This window comes from Colossoma macropomum, unplaced genomic scaffold, assembly GCF_904425465.1.
Source record: "Colossoma macropomum unplaced genomic scaffold, Colossoma_macropomum, whole genome shotgun sequence".
Lineage (NCBI taxonomy): Eukaryota > Metazoa > Chordata > Actinopteri > Characiformes > Serrasalmidae > Colossoma > Colossoma macropomum.
In genome coordinates, this window is record NW_023494805.1 from 22,231,811 (window position 1) to 22,250,334 (window position 18,524).

At 39.1% G+C, this 18,524-nt stretch overlaps 3 protein-coding genes across 3 annotated transcripts in view; 1 reads left to right on the top strand and 2 right to left on the bottom strand.

The window, feature by feature from the left end:
• Window positions 1-63: 63 nt before the first annotated feature.
• Window positions 64-2,549, bottom strand: cskmt (citrate synthase lysine methyltransferase). Its single transcript, XM_036596119.1, has 2 exons — window positions 2,365-2,549; window positions 64-823 (listed from the first exon to the last, which is right to left on the bottom strand). The coding sequence occupies exons 1-2, from the start codon at window positions 2,447-2,449 to the stop codon at window positions 153-155; spliced, it is 756 nt and encodes a 251-aa protein (XP_036452012.1). The 5' UTR covers window positions 2,450-2,549; the 3' UTR covers window positions 64-152.
• Window positions 2,514-8,508, top strand: otub1b (OTU deubiquitinase, ubiquitin aldehyde binding 1b). The gene is made up of 7 exons (XM_036596118.1): window positions 2,514-2,630; window positions 4,909-4,970; window positions 5,253-5,351; window positions 5,511-5,629; window positions 6,759-6,843; window positions 6,968-7,162; window positions 8,161-8,508. Exons 1-7 carry the CDS (start codon window positions 2,588-2,590, stop codon window positions 8,356-8,358), a joined length of 801 nt encoding a protein of 266 aa, XP_036452011.1. The 5' UTR covers window positions 2,514-2,587; the 3' UTR covers window positions 8,359-8,508.
• A 1,297-nt stretch (window positions 8,509-9,805) lies between these two features.
• shroom4 (shroom family member 4) overlaps window positions 9,806-18,524 on the bottom strand; it is a 70,732-nt gene continuing 62,013 nt past the window's right edge. Inside the window, 6 exon segments of the mRNA XM_036596117.1 lie at window positions 9,806-11,556; window positions 12,201-12,473; window positions 12,817-12,955; window positions 13,078-13,734; window positions 13,863-14,498; window positions 16,490-16,551. Of these exon segments, the coding sequence (XP_036452010.1) occupies window positions 11,272-11,556; window positions 12,201-12,473; window positions 12,817-12,955; window positions 13,078-13,734; window positions 13,863-14,498; window positions 16,490-16,551 (2,052 nt within the window). The 3' untranslated portion in view covers window positions 9,806-11,271.

Genomic DNA, 18,524 nt, shown 5'->3' on the forward strand with positions numbered 1-18,524 from the left:
CCTGTAATCCATCTACAGATGTTTAAGCAATGGCCTCAAAACATTGACACTCTTCTACAGGTATATAATTTGCAAAAATGTTTAATGAAAGAAACCAAAATGATAAGACAAAAAAATGTGGTAGCTGAAGTGACATACAGGAATATTCAGTGTCAGAGTTGGGGTATACGAGGGGATATCTGATAACAGAAATAAGTGACCCCTCTGATCTCTCCAATTTCATTTACTCCTACTTCAGCTGCCACCTCTGAGCCTCGACTCTCTTTCTCCAACCAAAGGAGCCTGGCATCAGGATCCTCATCTGAGAACTGCAGTAGGTTCCCTGAGGGTCTCAGCACCTTCAGACATTGCCTTATGATCTGACCAGCCTTCTCTTGCCCTTTCTTAGACCTCACCAATGCATCTGTCGTCCCTTTGTCCACTATTAAAGCCAGGCTCTTTGGCCCAAAGTGTCTTTCTAGTTCTGTGCAGTCCAATTCTTGGAACACCAGGATGGAGGATGGGTTGCAGGGTTGTACTGGCATGTTTTGTGCATGCTCCTGCATCAGTCGCACTGCCACTGGGGAGATATCAGCACATGTGATCTTCACAGCACATTCTGAGTGTCTATAGATACAGGGTCCCAGTGCTGATGTCCCACAACCAATATCCAGAACATGTAATGGTGCATCAGTAGTGGACGCAGTCTGCAGCAGAGGCAGGATGCAGTCTTTGATTGCATGAAAGCCAAAGAACCACTCAAAATTCTTGAATGTTCCCTTGCTATTTTCTGTGTAAAATCTGTCCCATGTGGCTTTCTTGTCCATGTTTTCAATGAGGTCATCTGTGGATACACAAGATATATTTACTTAATGGGCATGCTTCCAACACTGCATAGATTCACAACCGTGGTCTTGGACTACACCCTGCCATGCACGTTTTGGTGTAAACCCTGTTCTAGAAACTAACATAGGGCTTGTTGGTTAGCTAATTGGTTTTAACAAGTGTGCTGGAGTCAAGGAAAACACCAGAATGTGCAGGACAGGGGCTACTCCAGGACCAGTGGGAACCACTGTACTAACGTAACTCACAGTTAAATTTGAGCAGGGATGTAAGGGGGTGCCATCCCTCTTGTAAAAAAAATAAATAAATAAAAATTGTCACCCTCATTGAATTAATGTATTTATGTGATATCACCTGAGATGTCTAATGTCGGTCAATATTATAATTCCATCCATATTTGAAATTTACACACCAAGTTGCCTTTGGATGTACAAAATATGCCAAAGCCTATGAAAAACAACACACGGTACATTTTTCATAAGTTTGGCTTTATGTTCACAGTTGATAATCCAGAATAGGTTCTAATGCAATTGTATATAAAAAAAAAGTCTGATTACTGCTGTCTTGGCAGTCTAAGTCCCACTATCCCCTATGGAAAAGATCTAATACTACATCTACAAATTGTATAGCAAATTCAGACAATTACTGTAGTTAACAGGATGCTACACGAGTTCTACTATAAAACAATATTACAGGAATATTACAGGAGAAAACATTACAGATTATTATAAAAGTATTACACAGCACTGTTGAAATCCTAGTTTCCTCTAGTATCAATTTACACTCATGTCCAAAGGTTTGGGACCAAATAAATGTATGCAGTGGTTTTATTATGATGCTGATACTTTTCAGCTAATTTTCAACTAGAAATGTTCAAGAATAAAGTCCAGCTTTAGATGACTCTTTAAGGACTGAGAGAGATGTAAACCACTGAAAATGAAGTTATAATAAAATTACCATCCAGAACTCAAAACAAATCTCATGCAGATAACATCTAGAAATAACTATAAATAAAGAACTACATTATCTATCATTTAATGATTTTATGGTGTTCCCAGAAACTTTCTATACTGAATGAAACATCTTGAAATGGTGTCTAGATTACAGTATTTCAATCAATGCTGTATTAGTTGTTGCTGAATAAAACAACACTACTGTTATTAATATGATTGGTGATCCCAAACTTTTGAACACTACTGAAGATCCTGTGAGGGAAACGTACAACAGATCAGCAATCTTTCAATCAAGGTCAAGAAGTGAAGAATCAGGGCTGGACTTAGAATCTAAGATGCCCCCAAGGTAACGTGGTGATTACTTTTTCGTAAACGCGTGGCCACGAATTAATATATCGAGGCCACAAGTTAATTTCTCGTGGCCAAAAATTAATATTGAGGCCACGACAATGTTAATTTGTGACCTCAATATATTATTATTAATTCGTGGCCACGTCTTATTAAAATTAATCCGTACGAATCACCTTATGTTCTCTAGGTCACATTACCACCACATGTATGAAACGAGGAAACAGAACTCTCAACTAACTTGTCAGACTAGTATGATGCCAGCGCCGCGCTGCCCCCTTGCGAAAACCCCTCAAAGACAGCGACAGCCTGAGTATTCTCAGCATTTTTAAAGGTCTGGAGAACCGAGCTGATCTAGAAGGACAGAACCCTTCAGACTGCAGTGCGGAGCGCTGCAGTGCGGAGCTGACCCGGCAGTGCTGAAAGGTTCACGGAGGGAGGGGGAAACACAACCCCAGTCCAAGATGGCGGACGAGCAGCAGGAAACATCCCAGGGAGAGATGGAGGGTGAGTGAGCGCAGCGGTGTGTGTTAAAAACGAAACATTTTCCCTTGACACGGTGCTGCACGTACGTGCTGTAGGTCCCGTGTTTCCAGCTCTGTTTCTTTTCTACTTCGAGACCTGCTTCAGAAAAAAAACCCTGCCTCTGTGTCTGTCTGGGCCGAGCTGCAACATCAGGAGGAAGAAAGAAAGAGAGGAAGGAGGGAGGCCACAGCTCCTCAGCCTGCACACAGAGAAAGCAGATAGAGACGCTGAGATGTAGGGAAGATTTCAGTATGTCAGTCAGTGATGTTCTCAGCTGAGTTTTTCACACTGACCCGGCTCGTCTCGGCTGTCAGGCGCCTCAGAAACCTCAGTGTAAATAAAGCAGCGGCCGCTCTGCTGCCTCAGACACACAGACAGCGCAGCGATGCCTTCATGTGATTGTAAATCCCAGCTTGGAGGCCGACGACATCTATTTCACATTTTTTCATTTATAAACCATTTTTCGAACTGCCGGTGAGCTTGTGTTGTGGTTTGCTAGGCTTCCTCTTTGCTGACTCGAGTAAACTTATGTAGTTAGCTAATAGCTGGAGCTTTTCCCCAGTTATGTCACTAAAGAAACCTTGGCAGTCATTACTTTAGAGCCATTTTAGTCAGGAAAAGAGGACGAAATGACCAAAAATGGACAATACAGCCATAGCTCAGACACGATCAGTTCAAGTATTCAAGACTTAAAGGGAAATTTGACCATTTTATAAATTCTGCTTCATTTAAACAATATCATCTAGAGTGGTTTGATGTGAAATGGTTAATTGTTGAGAAACTTTAAGACTTGGATTTCTGGTGGTGATGGGAACCAGGGGTTGTCTACAACACAGATATACCCATTTTATTTACTATCCAAAACCACCAGTGATCCTGTACGTCTCTCCTGAGTTTTTATATGTAATGTTGATAATAGCAAAATAGTGGTCAATCTGGAAAAACACTTCTGGGACTATTTTGGAGGGATATAAAGCCCCCCAGCACTGGACTGTGGAGTAGTGGAAATGCATTCGCTGAGGTAATGGAACTCCAATATCCAATATCTTTGGGCTGGGTTGGAGGGGTGTTTGTGATCCAGAACTAATCATCCAACATCAGAACCTGACCTCACCAATGCTCTTGTGACTGAATGCAGTCAAATCCTCGCAGCAATGTTCCAGCATCTAGTGTAAAGCCTTTCTAGAAAAGTAGAGGCTGTTACTGCAGCAAAGGGGGACAGACTCTCTATTAATACCCTATTAAGCTCCCTGTTGATTTCAGAAGAGACGTTGGATGAGAAATTTCTGCAAATTTCAACAAATGTTTACAAAGTTTTGGACATATAGCATATGTGCATTGGTGCAGTTTGAGTAATATCAATGCTGTGTCTATCCTTTACACTCTTCATTTTGAGAAAGCAGCTCATTTATTGGCTGTCAGCATGAATTAAAAATCATTACTCGTTTTCCTTTTAAATTGTGATGTGTTTCCAAGGGAAACATGGTGTTATGGAGGGTCTCTGATCCAAACTTGCAATGGTTGCAATGGTCCAGTTGCATCCGATTTCTTACTAAGAAAAATCTGGATAAACGGACGAAAGTAAATGGTGACTACTAATAAAATAAAGCACATAAAAATAAAACACACATAAAATATATTTTCATAGATGGTTCTATTTTTAACATACTTTGATAATGAGCATTGTAAAATTGAACGGCAATTGGCTGTTGTTTGTTTAAAAAAGTGAAGTAAAATAAATAATTAAAATAAACAATAAAGGCTATTTTTAATGACAATTTTGTGTGCTTGTGGGGTCAGGGAATGGACAATCACTCTTGTGGACCTTTCATGTTAAGGTCTGGGTTTATTGTCATCATCAGAACAGATTTTTTTGCTATTTTGTTTTTTATTTTAATAATTCTTGTTGTGGCTTTACTTCTCAGACCAGAAATAGTAAATAAAATTTACAATTCTTGAAGATATGTAAAGTTATTGGCTTTCTGACCTGATATCTAGCTCTAGTCTTTGTTCTAATGCGTTGCCTTTGGTCATAGTCGTTTTTTCGTAAATTCATCGGATTGGATAAACTGCAGCATGGGACTGCTACAGAGGCCATACTGATTCATATTCATATGTGTTGCTGAAATACATCAGTACATCAGTTTTTTTCCAGACGTTTTTTGTCTTTGCTACAGAATTTTTTTTTTCCCCAAGTGACTCAGATTATGGTCATTATAATGTTCACCGAGATGTCTAATTTTTTTATTTTTTTTTGTAGGCGTGAATTGCCTTGCCTATGACGAAGCCATCATGGCACAGCAAGACCGAATTCAGCAGGAAGTAAGTTATGATGGTTCAATATTCAATTTTGGCTTTTGCATTTACACATACCACAGGTGAAGATTTGTGGATTGTGGTGTTGAGTGTGTTTTAGCCACAAGAAAGTGTAGCTCTTTCAGAGTTATGATGGTATCTGTGGTTCTACTGACACACAACTGTTGAGTGAATATTGTATGCTGAATGTGTGAATAGATTCTAATATTTACCCTTTTCCCCTTGCGTTAATTATGAGCATGTACGCTGTTGTATAGAAACGTATATTTGCTGTCTTTGTTTGAACAGATAGCCACCAGCAACCCTTTAGTGTCAGACAGACAGGATCTGTCTGTGCTACAGAAAGAGTATGCAGAAGAAGACACCATCTATCAACTCAAGATTAAGGTTAAGATCTTTTGAGCAGAGATACATTTATACCTTTTTAAAAAATGTTTTAAATGTATTTCATTGCTTTACTTGAGTTCATCAAATCTTTAAGTAGCTAATAAAAAATTAAGGATTAACATAATCATTACTTTTGTTTAACTGATGTACTTTCTGCAGGACCTTCACAAAAAATATTCATACATTCGGAAGACGCGACCTGATGGAAACTGTTTCTACAGAGCTTTCGGCTTCTCACATTTGGAGTCACTACTGGACGACAGCAAAGAGCTACAAAAGTAAAGCCTGGGTTTTGTTTGGTAGTTTAATACAGTGTCTCATCACTTTTTTTGCCATCTTTCTGGCTAATGATGTGAACTGGACTGGGCAATAGCAGGAAATGTACACTCTGTGTAAAAGGTTTGGGGACTCCTAGCTTTTCAGAATGTCTTACAAATGAGCATGCTTTCTTTCTTTGGTTTGCACTAACTTAACATACCAAGGACTAGCCAGATTTATTACAAGCAAAACAATATTTCACATTAATGTTTGTGGACAGAACTACCATGGGAATAATGACACACTACTACACACTGCATTTTATCCTCTTGTTGTGATGTCAGCACTCATCAGCACTCAAACCGTTCAGCTGTTTAAACCACCTTTGGCCCGAAAGAGTTTCATTATGTGCTTTTAATAATAGTTTGGACAAGAAAATTGTCAAATCATTGTTTAAGCACAATTTAGTCTTCATACCAAGGAAAACACTGATGAATATGAAGCTGAGTGTTGTAAAATGTACCCAGAGTATTAGCCAATTGCTGTTTTAAGTCCACGTGAATCATTCTGCACGTCCTTCTGTAGTGTGATGTATTTCAATGTGAAATGTGGTATAAGGGAGGGTCTCTGAGGTAGCAGAATTTGTTTTGCTTGATGAAAGATGGGGATGGTTGGAGGGGGAGGTGAAACATGGTATTATTGGTTAATATCCTTTTTCCCCGTCTACTGGTGCACAGCGACATAATCAGAATTTACAAGACATTTTAAAGGCAGGAAAATGTCATTATGCTTTAATCAAAGATGATGGGAAAAATATGAAATTTGCCTTTTAAATTGTATGACGAATCGGTGCTTAAGATGACCAGGGACATGACCTAAGAAGATGGACTTGAAAGGAACTGAAAATTAACAGTATCAGTGAGAAAAAATTAGATGAGGTGTCAGAGTTTTTTCAGGGCTAAGTTAATTTTGATGATAACTTTGCTTATGTATATTAACTCAAGTCAAAATAAGAAGTTGATGTCTTTCAAATATTATTCAGCACCTGGCTGGAAAGATTTAGGTAGTTTGGTTACTTCCCATATTAGTGAAGTTGTTGCAGTGTTGTAGTGAAGTTGTCTGTGTGTTACTGATTTCCCCTGGGTGTAGGTTTAAAGCAGTGGCAGCAAAAAGCAAACTGGACCTTGTGAACCAGGGCTTCACCGAGTTCACTATTGAAGACTTTCATAACACAGTGAGTTGGAACGATAAGACGAGTTCCTGCTGTTGTGTTTAAACAAACATTTTTAATTCCGTAAATGTGTGTTTGTTAGTTGTCAGTACTGTTCATGCGTATTGTTGTGCTCTTTCTTCATTAGTTCATGGACCTGATTGAGCTGTGTGAAAAGCAGCCAGCTCTCGGGGAGCTGCTGAGCTCCTTTAATGACCAGAGTGTGTCTGATTATGTGGTGGTATATCTGAGGCTGCTTACTTCAGGCTACCTGCAGAGAGAGCACACCTTTTTTCAACACTTCATAGAGGGAGGACGATCCGTCAAAGAATTCTGCCAGCAGGTAAGAAGAGACTTTTGAGGATTTGAAGTGATTGGCCAAAAAAATGTACAATATTGTCCCTGTTTTCTAAATTTCTTGTAGGTAACTGTATGTCATACAGTGTCAGAAATAAAACGAATCTGCTTGAGATTAGTTAACAGCTGACACCTTTTGAGACAAGCGGTTTGCACTGTGCTAATTGATGGTTATACCTTATAAGCTTCCATTACTTGTTAACTACACTAACCTCACAGTGCAAATATAAAGCTCACTTTACACCAGACACTGATGCGCCTGTGTTAATTAATGTAGCCTTCCACACCAGCCATGTGCATCATGCGGCACTGTGGCAGAACGCGTATCTCAGAAATATGCTTTGTGTCTGTTTTGGATGGTTGCCACATGTGGTATGTTGGTGGTTTCTAGTTAGAAACATTATAAAACTTCTTGCTATATTATGCAGTCTGGGCCCATAATGAAACAGCCAGTCACGTGCAAAAGTGACTGTTCAAATTGGTCAAATTACATGTTTTGTTGATTTTCTGAAAACAAGTATACACATCCTCTATAGTTAATAGCTACGGTTAATAGCTAACAGCTACGCTCAAATGTTGTCTACATAAAATGCATTTCATTTGTGAATGGAATAAAGACGTCTGCAGGTTGTAGTAACTTATTCATTACATTACTGGAAAGGACAAATGTGGACAGAAAATGCTCTTCAGTTCATTGTGAATCACATATGGTGTGAAATAGCAAGCATGGTGGAGCAGTGTAGGCGTGCCCTGTCACTTCTTGTGTAAAAGCAGTATAAAGAGGCAAATTTTGTATGCCAAACATGACTTATGGGGTAAGGGGGAAAATGTATATATTTAATAATGCTGAACTCTCGCTTTAAGGACAAAAACTCAGCAGAAGCCTAGAAATATAATATTTGAGAATTTATCCAAAGCATGAGAAGCTGAGTGTTAAAACTAGCTGAAAAACTAATGCCTAAATGTCCGTGTTCTGCTTTGTAGGAGGTGGAGCCAATGTCCAAAGAGAGTGACCACATCCACATCATTGCCTTAGCACAGGCATTAAATGTGTCTATACTGGTGGAGTACATGGACCGAGGAGAGGGAGGCACGGTTAACCACCACGTCTTTCCAGAGGGCAGCGAACCACGCATCTTCCTCCTCTATCGACCAGGCCACTACGACATCCTGTACAAATAACGGTCCTCATTCTGGCACAGCGGTGGAGGAGAATACACCCAAGAACCAGCCAAGATTATTATTCATACATCCGTGTGCGATGGTTACTCTGCGGTATTACAAACACATACAGTGAACCGTTTTTGTCACAAAAATTTCCCCTTATTAAAACTAATGAATTAAACAAAAATCTGAGTAAAGGAAAATGAGCAGTGAATCCAACATTAGGGTTGTACAGTTTTTGTTTTCTTTGTGGTTGTAAATGTTATCAACTTGCTTTTAGTTAGTGTTTTTCCTTTGTTACACTGAATTTCATGAGTTTTATTAAAGGGATTTTCACCTTATGTCTCATGCATTTGTAAAGTTAACCAAAATGTTTCAATTTCTAGAGCGAAAGGTAATGTTCTTTAAAAACATAATACAAGCTAAAAAAAAAAACGGAAATGGAAAAATTGGAAATGGTGTATAACTGGAAAATCTGGGGGGAAGCTTAGTAATTCAGTCATGTTCCTTTTTTTGTTTATACAGGTTAAATAGGTAATTTAGCCATTGAGCCATCCTGATAGGGAGTACAGAATGAGATCGATATATAATATGGCATAGCCTGTATTACTGAATTCTACAACTTATATTTGTACAGATGCAATTCTTGTAATGATTGTGAAACGAGAACACAGTACTGTGCGAAGGTCAGGGACAAGTCAAAGCAGCTATAGAAATTTTTTCGTTTTTCAGTCTAAAAAAAAGCAGGAAACAAGTAAGCATTACACAGAAGTCTCCACCACAATATCCTTCCATTCACATGCATATGGAAGTAAAAGGTCAAGGCAAAAAAGTGAAAAACAGGGGTTTCAAAACTGGAGTCCAAAAAATAAATAATAGAGAAATCTCTTTAACAAACATGCAGGATCTGGTATCCCACCAAACTGTCACCATCAGATAAACAATCCTTAAAGCTTTCATCTTTGAAAGAGGAGAAAATCACGCTCCACTTTTGCATCAGATCTGAAAAAATCCACAGGTCTTTCTGTCCATTTTTTCACTGTGAGAAGACAACTCAGCACTATGAGTCTGAACGGATGTGTTTTATGGACTGGAGTCTTAATTATAATTAGTTATTAGTTGGATTGTGAGAAGCCAAAAATACACCCAACATATAAGACTGAACTTTGTAGTATGGAAAAATATCCCTGCAGATTTCTTAGAAAAACTGAAAACAAGTCTCTTGAAAATAATAGACACACGAGAAATGGAAAAAAATGGAATTATATGGAGCTTTTGAGGCTTCTGTGTATTTTTCTGTTAAACATAAGCCTTTTTTCCTAATTCTGAAAACTTGTACTTAATGGCCAACTGGAACTGTAATAAATAAAGGGGTCTCTGACTTCTGCACAGTGCTGTGTTTGGTTTATAATAAATGAAGCAAGACACACAGCTTAAAATATTAATATTTTATCATCAATTGTACATATTCCACACTGGACTTTTTAATATAGCAAAAAAAAAGTGGGGAAACCATTACTCAACCAAATATTTTCTTATATTTTCAGTCTGGAGTTATTTACGAAAGTATAATACAACAAAAAGAGTACAAAGTAGGCTGTATATACAGGGACATATTCCGGGACATATTCCAGGGCATATTTGACAGTTTCTTGCTGTAACAACTCCACCTTCATTCTTTTGGCACAGTGAGAAAGAAGTCAGTTGTGAAAGCCCTTCAAAAAATCCTGAACTCAATCTCAAAAAAAACATAAAAAACAGAAATAACAAATTTCTTTAACATTTCTTTTAACAAAGGTTTTCAAGGTATTAAATGTTCAATAAAGCAGCATTCCCCTTTCCTCTGAAGAAAACTCCAGTCTTTCTCCACAAGAGAAGGATATTAAGAAGCAGTTTGCCCAGAAGTTGCAGTCTGAAGTGGTGTAGAATATTACACAACAGAAAGCAGGAGACCCCAGTACTCACTTAACTACATGTAATAGTTAAAATGAACAAAACACAGCTGAAACAAGATCTGGACAGGCTAACTGACTGCATGTGATTCAAAAGAATAAGCACCATATTTTTGTTCTTGTGTTCATTGAATAAATCTTTGGCAACAGCAAAAAATGCCTGAAATGAGTTATGGAAAATACAGTGAAGCACTTTATAATGAAAAGCTAAAAGCATGTTTTTGTGTTATGCTCTGCAATAGACAAGATACGTTGCCAGATAAATACTTAAAGAATAACGAATGCAAATGTTCTCTGAACCTGGCTGAATGGATTAAAGGTAAAAGATGGATGTCACGAAGACCGTGTAATTCTGTAACTCTATCCCTGATATACAATTCTTTCTCTATCAAAGACCTTTAACTCCAACAGATAATAAGTAGCATGTCTATTCTGCAATGATGCAAGATTATGTATTAGTGTTGAGTTTGCTGATAGGAGAGGTGTCTGTCTGCTTTTTCGGGTGATGGAGCCCACCCCAGTCACCTCGTAAAGAGAAACCAATACAGCACGCTGAATTCTTTCTTCATATTCGCTGAGATATAAATAAATAAATAGCAGTGCATGGAGAATCCCTCTGTTGAGATGGATGAGAGGCACACATACAGCTGTAATGTGGCTTAGATGTAATGTTCTGAGGTTATTTTTAGCCTAGTGTGAATTCTCAATGCACAATTTCAAGTAGTGCTGTAGTGAAAATGTTGCTGAATGGGTAAATGTAGGCACAAAGCATTAAACTACCAACTGAAGAGTTTCTGTAGTATTTTAGCATCAAGTCTAGGCATTGCAGGCTCTTTACAACATCCAATGCATGGTCCACTCCCCAACATAATGGTCTTTCTCAGATACTCTTATGTGTTCACTAGGTCACGCAGAAACGATCATGCTCGGCCACTCGTGCCTGCGCGCACACATATCCTCCCCTCGTCTTCCAGTTGCTCTAATGCCCATATCCCAGGCCAATTCCCACTCCCAGGCCCAGGCTCTCCCTCAAGCCACGGAGGTGTTCCTCTCCCAGCCGGATCTTGTCGTCCAGCTGCCGCTGCTCCACCAGCAGCGCCGCCTTCATCTTCACAAAATGGCTGTAGTCACGCAGCTGTTCGGGGGTCAGGCAGCGGCCCAGCACCCTGCCCACAGCCTGCTCTCGACGGTCCACATGTTCCTTCAACTCCTGAGCCTCAGCCAGCTGTGCCAGGAGCTGCTTCTTCTTCTCCAGCAGGGGGAGCTAGAGGACCACAGAGAAACCAAAAACAACCCTTATAAAAAAGTTGGGACTGTTGGTATCAGGTAAACAGGGACAGGTAATGCCACTGTGTGTCTTGTTTTGTTTTGTTTTTTAATTTTTCAATCCATACCCAGCAACGCCAGTGCTAGTATCCTGATACCAATACATATACTTTTGAAAGGGTAAATGCAGAATGAATAAAAATATCTATGCATAAGGTCTTTTAACATCTTTCCCCCTTAAAGTCTTTTAGAAGTATTTGCATTACTCCTAACTAAACTGTAGAATTTAAGGCTGTATGCATTATAAAATTACGCTCCTTAGGAAATACTGAGTATTTTAAGAAATTTAAAGTTTTAAAAATAACCTAATAGTAGGCCAGTCACTATATTCCTGGGTAACACCCATGTTTTTCAGCATCAAATGCTGAATCGAATCAGTACAGAAGTGCTGTGCAGACAGATTAATGAAAAAAAGCTAATGAAGTGGTTGACTGACAACAGAAAGAAACTAGAGGAGACTAGAAGAAAGTAGCACTAGACACTAGAAAACTATAATCCCAATTTTCCACCCCATATGATGAAATATAACAAAACATATCACAACAGTATACTTGTGCCCCACAGTGCCACCCCTTTCCTCACCCTCTCAGTGTGACCTGACTCTGGGTCAAGGCAGTCCAGGGCACTCTCCACTCTCAGCAGCCGGCCAGAAAGGGACAGTAGCAAACTCGTCACCTTGTCTAGGTCACCAATGAACATGCGGAACTTGTCCACCTCATTAGGCTTGCAGACAGCCAGCACCAGACTTTCTACCTCCTCTCCCAGCTGAGCGTTGGCCCTGATGTCCTCCTGCAGGCCTCTCTGGGCTTCCCGTAACACACCTAACTTCTTACGCAGGCTCTCCATTAACTGCCTCTGCAAACACCAACATATAGAAAAATGAAACATAAATTTCAAATCTTTCAAAGTCAGTGGAAGACCCTTACTGAAAACACAGGTAAGCTACTACTTGGGGCAGATATATACTGTATAAGCCCTAGAAAAGCACTAGATTTGGGTATAGTCACTAGTTGCAATCATACATAAGAGATCATTTTAATGGACTGCAAGTAGCCTAGTTATATAGCTAGCTAAGCATTTCATTTACGCGTTAGCTAGGCTAGTCTTGCTAACTGTGATTGGGTCAGCGAATCACAGAATACCTTCTACTTCAAACTAGACTACACCACTGACTTAAAGAAATCTAATTAGACCAAACCTTGTAGTTAAGCTCTTTATCCTCCTCCTTTATCTCTGAGAAGTCCCTCATCTTATAAAGGAGCTGAGTTTTGTTGTTGGTTGCACTGTAGGTGGTGGAGGCTGGGCCTTGTGATGCTGAGGAGGCCTGTCTAGAGGACCTAGCACAAAAAGTATGCAGGGATTAAGTAGTTAAGCAGTTAAAAATAATTATGATATCATGGAGATTAGTTCTAATCAAGTCTTGGAAATAGAATAAAACAGAGAAAAATAGTTGATCTACCTCTCTAGAGTGTCTCCACTAACTGGGTAACCTCCTCTCCAGCCTTCTCCTCCACTCCCTGCTTCTGTGCAGTGAGGGAAGAGCTCTCCCATCAGCTCCTTCCTGGCTCTGCCACAATCCTTTTCCAACAATGAGTCCACCACGGATGCTCTCTGCACTCTCCTCATCCCTGCCAAAGGAGCCTCCTCGTCAGTAAGCGTGTCTATGTCGGTTTCCAGCACCGTCACTGGTTGGGCAAAGCACTGCATCTCCATCCGTCCTTCCTCTTGCCTCTGCTGCTCCACTGCTGTGCCCTCGTTCTCGTGGAACTCATCTATGTCTGTTTCCAAAGGCAAGGCATGATCCTGGCTTGGAGGTGGAGTTTGGGTAGAATGTTCTGGGTTCTTCACGGTTGTGCCAGGGAAGGCCATTTGTGTCTGACTGTGTAAGTGCTGCTGGTAGTTGTTCATTGTGAAGTAGGACTCAGGAGGAACAGCCCCAGGATAAGAGCCATTCTCCGAAGAAGGGGCAGGTCCTGATGACCTACTAGTGCTGTTGGTTGTTGAGGAGTTGTGAGGGCCAGTCAAATCCCACTCTGCTCTATGCTTATGGAAGACTGGCTTTACCACAGCTGGTCTCAACTGATTTGAAGGAAGACCCCAGCTTTGGTCAGACAATCTGAAAAACAGTTTAATGAGGCTAAGTGAGATAATACATAGAAATCAGAAATTATAGATATGAGGTCAGACACAATACCTATCCTTTACATATGATATCAGAACAGGTGGTCTGTTAGCTGTCCTTACCTTGTGCTCGACTCTGTCGAGGGTGGGGGTGTGTCTACCACTCTGTTCATTTCATAATGGTGAGACATGGGTGTGTCTTGTTCTTTTGGAGGCGGGGCCACCGGTTTGAAAGCTCTGCGATTCAAGGCAGGACTAGGTGGAGCAATTTGGCATTCGTGGTAGCAGTGCTGACAGTTCTCTGCCCCATCCGTTGGAGGAAGGCTATAGGACCGCTGACGTGACATTTCGGGGACAACAGGGGGGCGAGGTGAATACGTTTGTGTCTGTGGAGAGGAGGCAGGAGGGGAGGAGAAGAGATTGTGATGAGAGGCCCGTCTCTTGTGGAACTGACCCCATTTTGGGGGCGGTGGACGAGGAGGAGGAGGGCCTTTCTTCTTCTTTGCTTCATCAACAGATGTGATGTTCTCATCAAGTTCTCTGATTCTGCTAGCGTTAGCATTAGCTGATATGTGGCTTTGAATGCAAAGGGTCTCCACCCGGAGGTCATTTTCTGACATGGCACGGTTTCTAAGTAGTGATGATTTGAAGGGTTGATCATCACTGTGACGAACACGTGGTCTGTTCCACTGGCCCTGAAAGCCCGGACACACAGTAACCTCTCCTGGCCTGAAGTCTCGTCTACTCTGAACATAGTCCCTACAGAGAAGAAAAATAAGATTCATACATGCTATTGGAGCTTATGCAGCAATTTTTGAAACAGCACATATCCTCTCTTGGAATGCGACTTACGTCTACATATAATTAAAGAAAATTACTGTACAATTTGAAATTTGATCACCATAATCAAAAATGACAAAACATATCAACAATTACAAAAGTTAAACTTGGAAAGACCACCCACTAGTGAAATCAAAGGCATGATTCACTGAAAATCAAATTTGCACAAATTTTCCCCTTTTCTCCTCAAACATAGTTTAGCGGCCAAAACATGTTGGGTGTCTGAGGTTTACTTCTTTAGTTTTGCAGTGGAGTTTTTTTATTTAATTACATCTAATGTGTATGTTAATGTGTTAATATTAATGTTAAAATGGCAGTGACCATTTTTATGTTACACAATGATTTTCAGACATTTACTTAAAAACAGAGGGATCTAACTGTTCACCATGTGGCCATGAGGGACAGGGATGCAGTCTCACCTCCTGCTCTAAAATGCAGGGCTGTGGCTAAAATAAGGCTCTGTCTATGAACTAAAACTCTTTGTGGGCCAGTATTTGTATTTATTTGTTTTTTTTATTTAAAAAAATAAAATGATAGATAAATCTAAATATTTCAACTTCAATTTAAAAGAAAAAATATTGAATATTATGAAGTATTTTCACAAGTGTAAATTTAGGGGTTAGGGTTTGGGTCAGCCACCTCCCAAAAGAAAGTACCCTGTACATCATGGGTGGCTAATCCTGGTCCTGGAGGTCTACAACCCTGGAAAGTTCAGATCCAACACCTAATATTCAGATGCCCCTTAAAGCCTTCATTAACTAGATGAGATGTGTTAAATTCTGCAGGGTGGTAGATCTACAGGACCAGGATTGGACACCCTGGCTATAAATGATGGTTTTATATAGCTTTAGCTTATTATGGTTTAAATAGAGCTTATTACAGTTTTGTTTGAGTTGAAATAGATCATAACATAATTCTTGTAAATATCTGATGATCTGAATACAGTTATTTATTTATTTAAACTGTGAAACCACAGTTTGAACTAATTCAAACTCTTTGAACTATTGAATTATTTGAACAATTTAAAAAATGTGTGAACCCATCTCAGGATCTCAGGAACAAGAACTCATTTTTCACAAGGTTTCTTTGCTGACAATGGCTTACATGAGTAACAGTATGGAAAGAAACAGGACTGAGTTTTTTGCACAGATTTAGCAAACACACTCAATTTCTTCAACTAGCATCCATGCTAATAGTGTTGTAATGATTTACTACTTTCAAGTCAATATTACAAAATCACTGAAAATAAAGAATGCTAAACTTTTTGTTCCCATGACCTTCAGGAAGTTCAGCTGCAACTTCCTGGTGAACATGTAACTTGGGGAATCTTCCAGATATTTCACAGGGGTGAACGTGTTTAAGTAACAGGGTTGAGTAATTGTTTGGGAACTAAAATATACATTTTCCATAACCTCTAATGAATGACTCATAGGAAGAGGATGTTTCAAGTATGAGATGTTAAATTGATTCACACATTAGTGCAAAAATAACATTAAGAATTTTAGTGATTATTTTTCAAGGTAAAGTTATAAAAATAAAAAAACTGTTTTTTAAGTGCTATAGAAGTATTATTAATGTTTAAAGTAATTAAATTAAAGTTATAGTTATTTATGTGAAACATTCACATAGATTGTTGTGAAGGACACCCATGTTTAAAACATCTTTTATCTTTACATGCATGTTTGTAAATGTAACGTCAGTAGGACACAAATTGCACCCCAATTGTGAAATCACCCCCATAGACTTACAGTACTTTTTAGCTGCATTAGCCTGTAGCTCCAGTGCAAGAATAAAGTAGGAAGAAACAAACATGTCTCATGCAATCAGCTACCTTTGAGGTAAGAGGTGGAGAACTGTGTAGACTTGATTTTTCGGTGAAACACTCCTCTATATAGGGGAAGTGACCTTACCTCTCAGTCAGGCTGAACTTCCTGTTGAGTTTTGTTTGCTCCAGCTCCCGCACAGGATAGGCCTGTGGACGACAGTTGCCAAGTGATTCAAAACAGGAACTGAAACAGGAAAACTGTTTGGATGCTATAGTTTCCTTGGTGCCTGAGGCACAAAAAATAGCCATATATGAAGCTTTGTTGTAATGATGAAAGTTCTTAACTTTCTGCTACAGTTACATTACCATTCAACAAAATTCAAACAAAGTTTTTGAAATATAGTAGTAGATCCAACTCCAATTTTGAAATTATGGTCATGTATCTGTATCTGTCATGCCTACACATGGTGGGAAAAATATTTTGAATGGTTTATGTTTTGTACCACACAAAATAAAACTAAGAATGTTTTTTTTTCTTAAAATTATTCATAGCCAGAAAACTGATTATTTGGATGAAGGTCAGTTTGAGAGCTATAGAATGTTCTGGTTCAGAGAAAACAAAAACTTCATAATATTTTATCTTTATGAGATCAGAATGTAGGTCATGAACTGAAAGCAATGAATAATAAAACAACATACATATTCAGTCTTCCTGTAAGACTGGAGCCAGTTTATGAAATATTTTACATTCAGTGACACAGCCAACCTTTTCCTCATGGGATCCTGAGGAAGCACCATTTTAGTATGTCCTGCACATCTGGTAACATTAAAGGGGGATTGGACTATTCTGTAGAGTTGAAATGAATGTCCAGTTTCTATCTTTGTAGTACCCTGCAGAAAGACTTCTGAGATATCTGAACACTACTCAAATGTGGAATATTGCTGCAACTTTAACTCCAAGGGATTTTAGTTGATGGGAGTAAGTATGTTAATTGGAAGCATTTCTAACAAGAACAAGTCATTTTTCAACATACATTCTCAAGATAAAAATGTTGCTCTGTTTCACTGCATTTAAGAATTATGGTTTATTCACTGCGCTCCTCTTCGGTTTTAAAGGGTCAGTTTCCTGGACAGGGAGTTAGCCTAGTTCTGGACTCCACATTCCTTTCAGTGGAGAAACTCCATTCAGAATGCTGTGTAGTTCTGGACAAAGCTTAATCTCTGTCTGGGAAACCAACTCTAAGTGAACTTAACTTTAATCTTAATCGAAAACTTTCAAATTCAGCATTATTTGGTTCACTTTAAAATAGCTTCAGTGACTTCACATTATATGCTTGCAAGGAATTGGTATGTACCTCCTAGATGACATACTAGATTTATGTATTTATAACAGACCATACATTCTAACATTTAGTTACACAACGGACATTTGAACCTCCGGTTAAAGTATGTTCCTCTACAATACAAGCTGGACCAAGACAGAGCATAAGTCTTGTCCAAGGTTATTGTTGGCTGGCTGCTGAGGTTCTAGAGCAAGTGGCCCTGATCCAGCAGTTCAAGGAGCCCAGCAACTTTCTTTAGGCCTACTGGGCTTCATAAATCCAGCTAGTCTACTTTCTTCCAGACCCAGACTTGTGGACTTCTTCTATGCAATAACTGCAAACTTATATACAAGGATATTACTAGACTGTAAAGTGCAGGGGAGAGACTGTCAAGACTACACGTTGCAAAGATTTCTACATACATCTGGTGTGCGGCATGCTTGAAATGCATATGCATATATTCCAATATGGTGTCATAACCAAGCAATATGTCCATCAAGAACTGCCTTTAGCAGCATTTAAGGTGGATGACCAAACTTTCCAAAAGATCAGAATATATACAGAATATAGTACACACTACCATTCAAAGGTTCAGGATCACTGTTTAAAAGACTGGAATCACTGTTTTCAATAATAATAATAATAATAATAATAATAATAATAATAATCTGGTTGCAGACATATTTATAAAATTATTCTAATATGTCAGTACTATGCAACTTCACAGTTTTGAATAATTAGTGGGACAACTGGAAGCTGTAAATAAAATTTAAGATATTTTAGATGTGTCCAGAATGCTGGAGATCTAAAATGACTGAGAGAACTATTTAGAATTAAGAATGAAGTTTTAATAAAATT